Here is a 13,146-nt window from a genome sequence, read left to right as displayed (position 1 = left end):
TCCAGAATCTCATAGATATTCTACATAATTACTCGAGGAAAAATTATCTTATCCCAAACATAAATAAAACCAAAGTGGTTGTATTTTCAAAAAAGAAGAAATGTGTAAGGTACGAATGGAAGCTAGGAGGGAAAAAATTAGAGCAGGTAAAGGAGTATACATATCTTGGGAGAATTTTTTCAAATAATTTGAATAACACCAAACAAATAGAACATCTTAAAAAGAAGGCGGACCTGCATGCTGGGGCTCTGTCACGTTTATACTCAGCTGCTGGGAACAGACACTTCTTTGCACTATTACAAGTCTATAAAGCGAAGATTCCACCACTTATGTCATATGCCTCAGAATATATCCTTACAAAACAATGGGTATATATGGACCAACAAGAAGGCAAAATATTAAAAAAACTAATGAAAGTTTCCACATCTACACCGGTACAGGCATTGAGAATAGAATGTTCCATCACGAGTGCATATGCCACTTCAATAACAAGCATCATCAGGTGGGCTTATAATTTACTGCATTCAAAAGAAGGAACTTTGAGAAACTTGTTAAAAGTTGAGACATTTAAAAAAGATTCTGCTCACTTTACCTTTTTTAAAAACATGGAAGATGCATTCCAGCTTGCGAAACTTAGTCTGGAAATTTTGTCAACCTGGACGCCGGCACAACTAAAACTCTTCTTAAAAAACTTCTCGCCCAAATTGAGCTATGAGCTTGACCATAAGCATTGTAAAAAACTATCTGTGTACAGGACCTATGCAGACTCTCAGGAATACAAACAAAAACAGTTGTATTTAGGATACACTCTGGTACACGGTGCAAGGCGAGCGATCTTGATGCTGCGTCTAGGTATACTCCCAGTATTAACTTTTAGTTCTTCGTGGAGTCCGGATAGAGCTGTGGAATGCACCCTCTGTCAAGGGGGCATACAGGATTTGGCACACCTTCTTTTTATTTGTCCAAACGAGAAAATTGTAAATGCAAGGTTAACATGTATAGAACCCATCTTCCGATCTTGTAGAATTGCTAACACTAAGGACTTCTTAACACTATGTAAAAATCCACCTAATGAATACGTCTGTTATAGAATTTTTAAGTTTCTGAAAATTTCGCTGAAAATGTATTAATTGTATGAAATTTTATTGTTTTTTTATTATATTTTATCAAATTTGTGGTCCTCAATAGAGTACCGTAACAAATAAAAACTTTTTGACTTTGACTTTGAAAATAAAACAAGTTATATAAAAATTCAATACATTTTGAGAGCTCTCCTAAAGGTATGTTGTATAAATGGGGAAAGTTCTTACCTGGGATAGAAGGGGGTTGATAAAACTTTTCTGTTCCTGAAAAAAGAAAATATCATAAAATATATATTTGAAGTTAGAGAAGCAAAGAAGAGGACAAAGGGAGTAACAGGGTAAGTGGAGGCCTGTTAAGACAGAACAGATCTTAAGTGCACAGAAACATGGCAATAATAGTAGTTTTAGTAATTCGTAGAACCACAAAGTTGTCCCTAGTCTGAGGGAAATTGGTAGTTGATTCCAACAGAAAAATTACAAAAACAACTTCGACAACCCTGACAGCCTGAATCTGAGTTCTATCTAAGGGCATTGTTTGACAGATAAAATTGCTCTGCATAGGACATACATCTGTTTTCTTTCAACAGCATGGGGTAGTGAGAAGATTGTGTGTACTAGACATGTTACTTTTAAAATATTGAGTTCCTCTACAGTCTGGCAATACAAATTACACCATCATGTTGACACGTGATCACAGTTTTTGCTTTGCTTTGCCAGTCATGTAGCTGCCCTTTGGAAGATGTGCAATTTGTTCAGGGCGGTTTTGGTGAGCCACTGAAGATGCTTTTGCCATAGTCCTATGTGCTATTGATAATGACTGACAGTATCAATGCTCTCGATTCTTGGGAGATGAAGGACCAGCTATTTCTGAGGAGATGGAGCTGCAGAAGTAGGTGTTATCGTGATAGAAGGCAAATGGTTACCTCATGAAGCTCCTACATTTCAAACTTTGTCTATAACTTGAACAATTGAAAGAGAATTTTGAATGAAGGTAGATTGTGTAGGTGAGATTTAGGGCCTGATGTAGAGTTTGTCGCTTGCGATATTATGTTACAAGCAAAACAGGTATCCTATCCTCCTTATTACAAGTGCATTATATCCTAAAGCACTTGTAATAAGACAGAAAGGATATCCGTCATGTTTGTGATGGATTAAACCATGTGATAAACTCTAACCTGGGAACTGTTGATCTGTGTACTGGCTCTGGGGGCCTTAGAGCAATTTTTTAAAATGTTACTTTGTGGGAAGTATTTTACTGCACTTTACTACACAGGGACAATCTAGAGCCACCATTTTGGTCAGCGCTCAAGTTGTTCTCCAAGCCACACATTTAAGCAAGATCATGGCATTGACACACTTAACCTGAGGCAACTTTACTAACCGTGCTCGGATGTCGGGGCTGAGAACTTATTTTAAAAAATCTTAAATCTCTTGTTACTGTTTTAATTGTGCTAGTGATATTTTCCTTATCAGGTTGTCTAAAGCAAGCAAAGCAATACCAAAGGGGATGATGGACAGAGCGTTTGAGCAAATCAAACACTCACCCCAGTCAATTGATCTGGGTTTAATCCATCACCATTCTTTAGCTCACCCCACCACCCTAGTTCAGACATGGCCATATGCAAATCAGTCTGACCCTGTGCCTCATGGGAACAGTCCAGCCCAAATTGCCAAGCCATGTCTTTCCTGGACCGGAAACAAGCATCCTCGGACCGGTTTCGGATTCATAATCCTCATCAGCCAGGCTATCTTGAATCCAGTGGTAGAGTGAGCAAGGGACCCACATCTGGGCATACCCTACAAACTTAGGCCAACAAAGCTATACCAAAGGGGATGATGGACGGAGCGTTTGAGAAAATCAAACACTCACCCCAGTCAATTGATCTGGGTTTGATCCATCACCATTCTTTAGCTCACTCCACCACCCCAGTTCAGACATGGCCATATGCAAATCAGTCAAACTGTTGTTTTTGCATTTGTCTAAAGCGAGCACACACATTACTACCATCTCATATGTATGGCATGGTACTTTTAAGTCGCCATGCTATCATGTTAGACCCTGCTTTTCAGCAGGAGCTGTCTTATGCTTTCCGTATACGTCATGACCCATCCCTAGACTGACGGTGTTCTCCTGGAATGTAAATGGCCTGCTGGACCAAATGAAACACTCCGCTGTATTACAGTATATAGGGCGACACAGACCAGCGGTTGTTTTTTTTTGCGGGAGATCCAATTGCTGGTCACGAGATATCCCCTCTTGGGCCACTTAGGCTATGACAGGGTTTACCACTGTCTACGCGTGGCTCCAGAGAAGTGGCCATATTGCAGCATAAATCTCTCCCCCTTGTAGTCATGGCACAGCTCACGAACACTCAAGGATGTGACGTGGGTATTGAGGGTCGCCTGGAAGAAAGACATAACACTTTGTGTCCGGTTACTTTCCTCCACCCCCATTGCAGCCCTACCTGCAGTCACTGAAATCCTTCCTCCTGACTCTCCCCAAGGCGTTATGGTGGTTGGAGGAGATTTTAACCCAGTCCCTGATCCTAATCTGGTTTTCTCAACTGCTCCATACTAGGGTAGACGTTACCGGTCTGTTTGTCCTCGTGAGCTGACTCTCTGGGCCTCTGGGATGTACGGCGCTCCTGGCATCCTGCCCACAGTGATTATACGCACCACTCAGCGGCACACGCAGTGAAGTCCCATATTGACTTGCTGTGGGTACCAGCGGTGGTCGGAGGATCTCTTTTCAGTCCAATCTGTGCGCATTCTCCCACGTGAAATTTGGGGAACCCAACCAGCAGCCCTGCACCCCACTTGGAGATTTAGTGCCTGACACTTGCAAAGCCCTGAGTGGGCAGATTTTATTTAAGAACTGCAAGAGTTCTTTACGCTTAATGTAGGCTCAGTTTCATCAGCAGAGACGCTCTGGACACCTAGTAAGCGGTCCTTCAGAGACCGCCCTACAGGCTATGTTTGTCGGGCAGAGACTCAGCATATGGCACAATTGACTGATCTCGAAGCTCAAGTATTGCACTTGGAGGCCACCATACGTCGCCATGACACAGAGAGCATGTGTCGTTTCTGGCCATTGCTCGTACGGAACTGTGACAGGTCACCCTTGAGGAAGCCAAGCACAGCTGGATGGCCTCTACACAGAGGGTATATACATCCGGGGATAAGATGGGTAAATTGTTGTATTGGCTGGCGACTCGGAGTATCTCTGACCGGGTGGTCCTGGAGATTCTGGATTCTGTGGGAGGCCACCGGGTCTCAGGCGTTTGCTGATTTCTATTTGGGGTTGTATTCACGACATTCACCACCACCGGCAGAGGTCGCAGATACTCTTAAGGAAAGCATACAGTTGCCATCCCTATTCAGTGCTCTAGCCCGAGAATTGGACCAGGACCTCACACTAGAGGAGGCTAGCTCTGCGGTGTCGGGATTACAAGCTGGGAAGATGGCTGGCCCGATGGGTATCTGGTAGACCTGGCATCATTGGCAGGAGTCTCTCCTCCATTTTTTTCTGTTTGCCTCCTCTGTTTACGATGTTTTTGCTGGTAAATGCTTTGGGCACTGTGCCACTGCTGATCAGTGCCACAGTGCAAGTGCTCCCTATGTGAAATTGCTGTATTGATTGAATTCCATGTTTGGCTTATTTGGTTTACTGTCAGTCCCTAGTAGAGTGCACCAGGAGTGCCAGGGCTTGTAAATACAAATGCTGCTAGTGGGCCTGCAGCACTTGTTGTGCCACCCACAAGAGCGGCCTAGTAAAAGTATGTCTGAAGGTCTACCATTGCTAGACCACGTGCAGTCTGGTACTGTCACGCAGACTGCGCAAGTACACCTACTTGCCAGTCCCTAAACCTTCCCTTAACTTCATGTTAGTCACCCCTATGGTAGGCCCAAGGGCAGGGTGCATTGTAAGCATAATGTAGGACAAGCCTGACAAGGTTGGCATGTCCTAATAGTGAATTACAGCCATATTCGTTTTTCACTATTGTAAGGTTACCTGCTCTCCATCAGTTAGAATGGGCTGCCAGGATTATTAATGCTATAATCCTAGCGGGCTCGGGGAGCATGGTGCAATGTTGAGTTTGGTATCCCTGAACTCAGGGTTTAATAACGCATCCATTTGGGTGGATGGTTTTTGGACTCGGTGTTTGAAAATAGCACTTTTAGAAAGTAGCTATTTTCTTGTCTAACTGTCTACCGGTCTCTGCTGGTTCTGGTGTGCGTGTGACAGGAGCTGGGTGGCTCCAGAGGTCTGAATGAGTCAGTGTGGGATGAGTGGGGCATTTGCTTTGAGAGTAGGGGAAGAGTAGCTCCTGATAGCCTGCCCTGCCTGATACAATGCTGGCTCCGCCCCCCTGCCAGGCGACTGATGACTCTGTGCCTGCCTGGGACTTTCCTGGCCCACCTCCTGCCGGGCAACTGATGGCCCTGCCCCTGCCAGTGACAATGCTGGCTCCGCTCCTGCTGGGCGGCTGAAGACTCTGCCCTGCACCGTGAATAGGCCAGGTGCTTCGGCCTGGCAACACCCACAACAAACCCAAGATGGGGGGAAATTCCCCTGCATGGACAAAGGGATCAAAGCCAAAAAGGGGTATAAGAGAAGGACCCCTGAACCAAGAATTTAGATCACTTCTGACAAGGAAACCTGAACCAAGGACAAGAAGCCTGCTGATCTAAGGACTGCCTACCCCTTCTGCCAGAGTGCTGTTTGTTGGGGGAATCCTGCATTGCTTCTTTATTTTTGCCAAGGAACCAGGAGAGAGGAACTGTGTGTGTACTCTCAATCTTTGCTAAGAAAATCTCCAAGGGCTGGAAGAGTGCCAGTCTCCTGTTGAAGTCACAGGCCTAAAGGACTTCATCTGCTTAAAGTGCTGTTTGCTGGAACTTGTGAATCCAGCACCTCTGAAAGAATCCAGCAATCTCGACGCCGACGGACGCTGCCGAATCCAGCTCGACATCGTGAGTAACGGCTCCAGTGTCCCGCTTCCTCGACGCCGGCCGCCGGGCCCGATCAACGCCAGCAACAACGCCAGTGAGTAGTGAGTTCGGCTCCAGCTCCAAGTGACCTCGTGTCTGCAACGCTGCTGATCGCATCGACTTCGAGCCCTCTCGACGCCGTGAGCGCTGCTCACTCTTGCAACATCGACATCGACGACGCCGTATCCTGCTTCGCCTCGTGAGCGCTGCTCCTGCCTGACTTCGGTCGACGCCGCTGCAGATCGCCCCGACTCCGAGGCCCGATCGACGCCGAAGACGCGATGCCGGACATCTCGACGCCGCTGATCATCGAGTGCTTCACTTTTCCAAGGTACGGTGTTGTTGGGGTCTGTGCGACTCCGGGCTCGACGTAGCGCTCCTCGCGGTCGACGCCGAACCTTTGGATTAACTTTGCCTCGACGTCGTGTGACTCCCGTGTGGGTTACATTGTTGCCAAGAACTGTGTCTTAAAGAAGAAGAGTTGCTTTTGATACTAAAGACTTTGTGCTAAGAAGAAACCGTGCTTGAATTATTCTTTTTCCTTCCAAGAGTATTTATTAAGATTGTGGTATATTTTTGTCGTTATTTGGTCTTGTGCTAAGCCTTATATAAACATCCTTATTTTTATAATACTACTGTGTCGTGTCCATTTGTAGTGTATTCACTTTATTACTGTATGTGGTCATAAATGCTTAACGCACTGCCTCTGAGATAAGCCTGTCTGCTTTGCCAAGCTACCAAGGGGGTGAGCAGGGGTTATCTAAGTGTGTGATCCCCTTGCCCTGACTAGAAGAGGTGTGTCCCTATTTGTCAGAAGTGTATACCTCTGCCAACTAGAGACAGCCGCTTCTAACATTGGTGGGTCAGCGGTGAGGATTTGAACTTTGCATTTATGACCCATGTGCAGTGATTAGTGTGCGCTACATAGTGAAAGCAGACCATAGCGCAGCCACAATCTAATTTGGAAGGATTCTATTTTTTGTTCTCCGCTTTCCTGAAACTTGATTTTTGAAACTGCCAGTTTTGACTATGAGTGATGCCGGAGTCACTACCCCTGCTGTTGTTGGGGAGGAATTTGATAGGAGTAAGATAAAGGAGTACAAAGCACAGCAGCTGAAATCCTTTTGCAAGCAATTTAAAGTTCCTACAACAGGCCTCAAAGTTAAAGAAGATTATCTTAAAGCATTGCAGGCCTGGTTAGAGGCCAGAGATTCCTCTGATCCGGTGGTGGTACCGACAGGGGAAGAGGAGGTGCCAGTGAATGGGCCCCCCTCCCCTCCTGGCAGCAGTGTTTCCTCCAAAGGTCTTTCTCCTGAAGAAAGAGAAGAAAGGGAGAAAGAGCGAGCTTACAACATGGAAATGGCAAAACTTAAGATAAATGGGCAGTTGGAGCTAGAGAATGCAAGAGGCAGGAGAGAAGCTGATCTGGAGATCAAAAGGTTAGAGTTTGAAAGAGAGAAGTTAGCTTTTGAGCGTGATACCAGGATGAGGGAGTTGGAGCTCAAAGCTAAAGAGTTAGAATTGAATCCCTCTGGTGGCAGCATCCCATCTGTGCCTGCAGAAAGTAGGTTTTATTTTCCCAAAGATGTGATCAAAGATTTTCAGAAGAATGAGGATATTGGTCAATGGTTTAAAGCATATGAGTTAGCATTGTTGGCCCACCGGGTCCCTGAGAAGGATTGGGGAGCGGGGTTGTGGGGTCGCTTTGTGAATGAGGGAAGAGATACCCTGTTAGACATGCCTGTTGAGAATAGGATGTCTTATGCTCATATGAAAGATGCTTTAATGTTAAGGTATGGCCTAACCCCAGAAAAGTACAGACAGGCCTTTAGAGAATGTAAGAAGTTGCCTGGTACGACGTGGGTGGAATATGTGTCATATTTTTGCAGAGCGATGGATGGTTGGGTAAAGGGCAGCAAAGTGGAAAGTTATGATGCTCTTTATGATTTGTTTGCTTGGGAGCACTTGTCTAATAACTGTTTTCCAGAGCTGCGCCAGCACCTTATTGATAGCAAGATATCTAACCCTAGAAAACTTGCTGAAGAGGCGGACCGCTGGGTCAGTACCAGGGTCCACAAGGGTCCAGTGGGAGACTCAGCCAAAGGTGGGCAGGGTCCCCAGCAGAAGAGTGGGGGGGGACAAGGGCAAACAGAGGGAGTTCCAGAAAGGGCCCCAAAGTAATCCCCAAGGGAACCAAGGGAAGGGTTCCCAGCCTCCCCCAGATAAGAAATCAGAGGCCCCGACAGGTAAACCTGTTCGTAGGGGCCCAATGACCTGCTTCGCTTGTAAGCAGGTGGGACACCGTTTTTATGATCCTCAGTGTCCCTTGAAGAACTGGCGCCGCGGCCAGGGCGACTGACTCCGGAATCTGGGGACCACGATTCGATCCCCGGCTCCGGCGGCAGGTTAGCCCAGCACCATGTGACTCTGGGCAATAGCTCGCTTAATCTTCCCGACGGCCCCCCAGCGCCTAGAGACCCTTACGGGTGATTGTGCGCTTTCAAATGTGGACTTACTGCACCACCACGTGCAGCTCCCCGTCAGTTGGCGAGTGTAGCCCTGGGAGGGGAGGAGATGGTTGCCCATGGTGGGGAGGGTCCCACAGAGATGTCCCTGGTCTCTCTAGGAGACATGGAATTGGTCCCTCCACCCCCTCTGCCTAGTAACACTAAGAAGTATAGGCAGTGGGTGACCATTAATGGCCATAGAGTGGAAGCTCTCAGAGACACCGGAGCGAGTGTGACAGCTGTCAAGTGTCACTTGGTGTCCAGAGAGCAGGTTGTTCCCCACGCATTCTACCCTGTGATAGCTGCTGACAACTCCCAGAGAGAGTGTGAGGTAGCTCAAGTTTCCTTTGAATGGGGGGGAGTTTCAGGTACTCTTCAAGTTGCTGTAAGGCCCGCCATGCCTGTTGATTGTCTCCTGGGCAATGATCTGGAAGACTCCCCTTGGGCTAAGGTGGAGAGGGAGACACATTTGAAAATGTTGGGTGTGCCAGAGTGGGTGTGTGCAACCACTCGATCCATGACAGCAAGTAAGGGTGTTGATGGGGTTCTGGAGCCTGAAAGTATGGCCCAGGACCCAGCTGTGAAGAGAAGAGGCAGGGGGCGCGGGAAACCGTCCCCCGTAGTTCCCGTGGTCCAGGAGGAGGCAGACCTTGAGGGGTATGCCCTGGAACCCACAGGTGAACAAGTTGCTGAACTGGGAGACCTGCCCGAGCTGACCCACTGGCAGCAGGATGGTGGTCCCTCCAAGGAAGAATTCTGTGCAGAACAGAAAGTGTGCCCTTCTCTTGTGGGTATGAGGCAGCAGGCCTCAGCCCAAACCTCAGGTGATCAGTCAGGGTCACATTTTGTTTACTGGGAGAACGACCTCCTGTATAGCGAGCCTAAGGCTGCTGAGCCTGGGTCAGCCCGTGTGCTGGTGGTACCCCAGCGCTTCAGAACCTTCCTACTGGGTTTGGCTCATGACGTTCCTTTAGCTGGACATCTGGGGCAGGACAAGACCTATGACAGGCTTGTCACCCATTTTTATTGGCCTCAGATGAGAAGGGATACAGATATCCATTGCAAGACCTGTCAAACTTGCCAGGCAAGTGGGAAAAGCGGGCGGAAGCAGAAAGCTCCCCTCCAACCTTTTCCCGTGGTCAGTACCCCCTTTGACCGGGTGGAGATTGACATTGTTGGGCCCCTGGACCCCAAGACAGCCCTGGGCAGCAGGTTCATCCTGGTCTTGGTGGACCATGCCACACGGTACCCGGAAGCCATCCCTCTCAGAACGGTGACGGCCCCCGTGGTGGGAGGGCACTGATGGGTGTTTTCTCCAGAATGGGGTTCCCCAGAGAGGTGGTGTCAGACCGAGGCACCAACTTCATTTCCAACTATATGAAGTCTTTGTGGAAGGAGTGTGGGGTAACTTACAAGTTCACCACTCCTTACCACCCTCAAGGTAATGGGTTGGTTGAAAGATTCAACCGTACCCTTAAAGGCATGATTATGGGTCTTGAAGAACCAATGAGGCGTAAATGGGACGTCCTCTTGCCATGCCTGTTGTTTGCTTACCGTGAGGTGCCACAGAAGTCTCTAGGGTTCAGCCCCTTTGAGCTTTTGTATGGTCACCCGGTAAGAGGACCTTTGAGTCTGGTCAAAGAAGGCTGGGAGCAATCTCCCAGGAAACCTCCCCAGAATGTATACAGTTACATGCTGGCCTTTAGGAACCAGACTAGGCGCTTCAGAGATCTTGCTCAGGCAAATCTGGAGGCCAGCCAGGAGGAGATTAAGCGGTGGTACGACCAGAAGGCCACTCTGGTAGAGCTTCAGCCTGGACAGAAAGTTTGGGTTATGTCCCCTGTGGAACCTTGTGCGCTCAAGGACAGGTGGACTGGACCATTTGAGGTTGTGGAGAAAAAGAGCGATGTCACCTACATGGTGGACTTGAAGTCTCCCAGGAACCCCTTGCGGGTACTGCATGTCAACCGTTTAAAGCCCCACTTAGAAAGGTCCGAAGTGGGCATGCTCCTAGCTACAGATGCTGGAATGGAGGAGGAGAGTGAGCCTCTTCCTGACCTCCTGTCTGCAAAAGAGCAAGATGGGTCAGTGGATGGTGTTGTCCTCTCTGACACCCTGACCCCTGAACAGCAGCAGGATTGTCGCCAATTGTTGGGACAATTCCCTGATCTGTTCTCCTTTATTCCTGGTGTCACTCAGTGGTGTGTCCATGATGTGGACACCGGGGACAGCACTCCTGTGAAGCACAAGGCTTACAGAGTGACTGACAAGGTCAGAGCATACATCAAGGAGGAGGTCTCCAAAATGTTTGCCTTAGGGGTGGTTGAGTCCTCTAGCAGTCCTTGGGCCAGCCCAGTGGTCTTGGTCCCAAAGGCTGCAGCGCCTGGTGCTTCACCGGAACTTCGGTTCTGTGTGGATTACCGAGGACTCAATTCAGTCACCAAGACTGACGCGCACCCCATCCCCAGAGCTGATGAGCTCATAGATCGGTTGGGGGCTGCCCGGTACCTTAGTACGTTTGATCTAACGTCTGGGTACTGGCAGATCGCCTTGACTGATGGGGCAAAAGAGAGGTCAGCATTCTCCACACCAGATGGGCACTACCAGTTCCGGGTTATGCCCTTTGGGATGAAGAATGCCCCTGCCACCTTCCAGAGGTTGGTCAACCAGGTCTTGGCTGGACTGGAGGATTTCAGTGCCGCCTACCTGGACGACATCGCAGTGTTCAGCGCCAGCTGGGAGGAACACTTGCGCCACCTCCAGGAAGTGTTGTTGGCCCTGCGCAGAGCAGGCCTCACAATCAAAGCCAGTAAGTGCCAGGTTTGGCAGGGTTCAGTCGTGTACTTGGGGCACCAAGTAGGGAGCGGCAAGGTGGCCCCCCTGCAACCCAAGATTGATACCATCCTGGCATGGGCGCCGCCCAAAACCCAGACTCAGGTGAGAGCCTTCTTGGGTCTCACGGGTTATTACAGGAGGTTCGTCAAGGATTATGGTAACATTGTGCACCCCTTGACTTCGCTGACTTCCAGGAAGCAGCCACGACTTGTGATCTGGACTGACGCCTGTCAGACGGCCTTTGACACCCTGAAAACTGCAATGTGCACAGCACCCATACTCCAGGCACCCGACTTTTCTAAAGAATTTGTTGTCCAGACGGACGCTTCAGAGCATGGCGTGGGGGCTGTTCTAGCTTAGGTGAATGAAGAGGGCCGAGACTTACCTGTAGCCTTCATCAGTAGGAGGTTACTTCCCAGGGAACAGAGGTGGAGTGCGATAGAGAGAGAAGCATTTGCTGTGGTCTGGGCGCTGAAGAAGCTAAGACCCTACCTGTTTGGGACTCACTTCCGGGTTCAGACAGACCACAGGCCCCTCAGATGGTTAATGCAGATGAGGGGTGAGAATCCAAAGCTGTTGAGGTGGTCCATTTCCCTACAGGGGATGGACTTCACGGTGGAACACCGCCCTGGCACAGATCACGCCAATGCTGATGGTCTGTCCAGATTTTTCCGCCTTAGTGATGAGGACTCCCTAGGGTAAGGGTAGTTCTCCCCACATTTCAGCTGGAGGGGACACGTGTTAGACCTGGCATCATTGGCATGAGTCTCTCCTCCATTTTTTTCTGTTTGCCTCCTCTGTTTACGATGTTTTTGCTGGTAAATGCTTTGGGCACTGTGCCACTGCTGATCAGTGCCACAGTGCAAGTGCTCCCTATGTGAAATTGCTGTATTGATTGAATTCCATGTTTGGCTTATTTGGTTTACTGTCAGTCCCTAGTAGAGTGCACCAGGAGTGCCAGGGCTTGTAAATACAAATGCTGCTAGTGGGCCTGCAGCACGTGTTGTGCCACCCACAAGAGCGGCCTAGTAAAAGTATGTCTGAAGGTCTACCATTGCTAGACCACGTGCAGTCTGGTACTGTCACGCAGACTGCACAAGTACACCTACTTGCCAGTCCCTAAACCTTCCCTTAACTTCATGTTAGTCACCCCTATGGTAGGCCCAAGGGCAGGGTGCATTGTAAGCATAAGGTAGGACAAGCCTGACAAGGTTGGCATGTCCTAATAGTGAATTACAGCCATATTCGTTTTTCACTATTGTAAGGTTACCTGCTCTCCATCAGTTAGAATGGGCTGCCAGGATTATTAATGCTATAATCCTAGCGGGCTCGGGAGCATGGTGCAATGTCGAGTTTGGTATCCCTGAACTCAGGGTTTAATAACGCATCCGTTTGGGTGGATGGTTTTTGGACTCGGTGTTTGAAAATAGCACTTTTAGAAAGTAGCTATTTTCTTGTCTAACTGTCTACCGGTCTCTGCTGGTTCTGGTGTGCGTGTGACAGGAGCTGGGTGGCTCCAGAGGTCTGAATGAGTCAGTGTGGGATGAGTGGGGCATTTGCTTTGAGAGTAGGGGAAGAGTAGCTCCTGATAGCCTGCCCTGCCTGATACAATGCTGGCTCCGCCCCCCTGCCAGGCGCCTGATGACTCTGTGCCTGTCTGGGACTTTCCTGGCCCACCTCCTGCCGGGCAACTGATGGCCCTGCCCCTGCCAGTGACAATGCTGGCTCCG

The 13,146-nt window shown here is 48.8% G+C and overlaps 1 protein-coding gene across 1 annotated transcript in view; it reads right to left on the bottom strand.

Moving 5' to 3' along the window:
- Window positions 1-13,146, bottom strand: part of LOC144768685 (uncharacterized) — a 9,047,330-nt gene that overhangs the window by 2,053,243 nt on the left and 6,980,941 nt on the right. Inside the window, exon 57 of the mRNA XM_078652515.1 lies at window positions 1,311-1,346. Within this exon, the coding sequence (XP_078508641.1) occupies window positions 1,311-1,346 (36 nt within the window). The remainder of the gene's footprint in view (window positions 1-1,310; window positions 1,347-13,146) is intronic.

The sequence above is a fragment of the Lissotriton helveticus genome, chromosome 7, assembly GCF_964261635.1.
Source record: "Lissotriton helveticus chromosome 7, aLisHel1.1, whole genome shotgun sequence".
Taxonomy (NCBI): domain Eukaryota; kingdom Metazoa; phylum Chordata; class Amphibia; order Caudata; family Salamandridae; genus Lissotriton; species Lissotriton helveticus.
The sequence above is the reverse complement of the archived record's forward strand: the minus strand, read 5'-3'. Positions and strand labels throughout refer to the sequence as shown.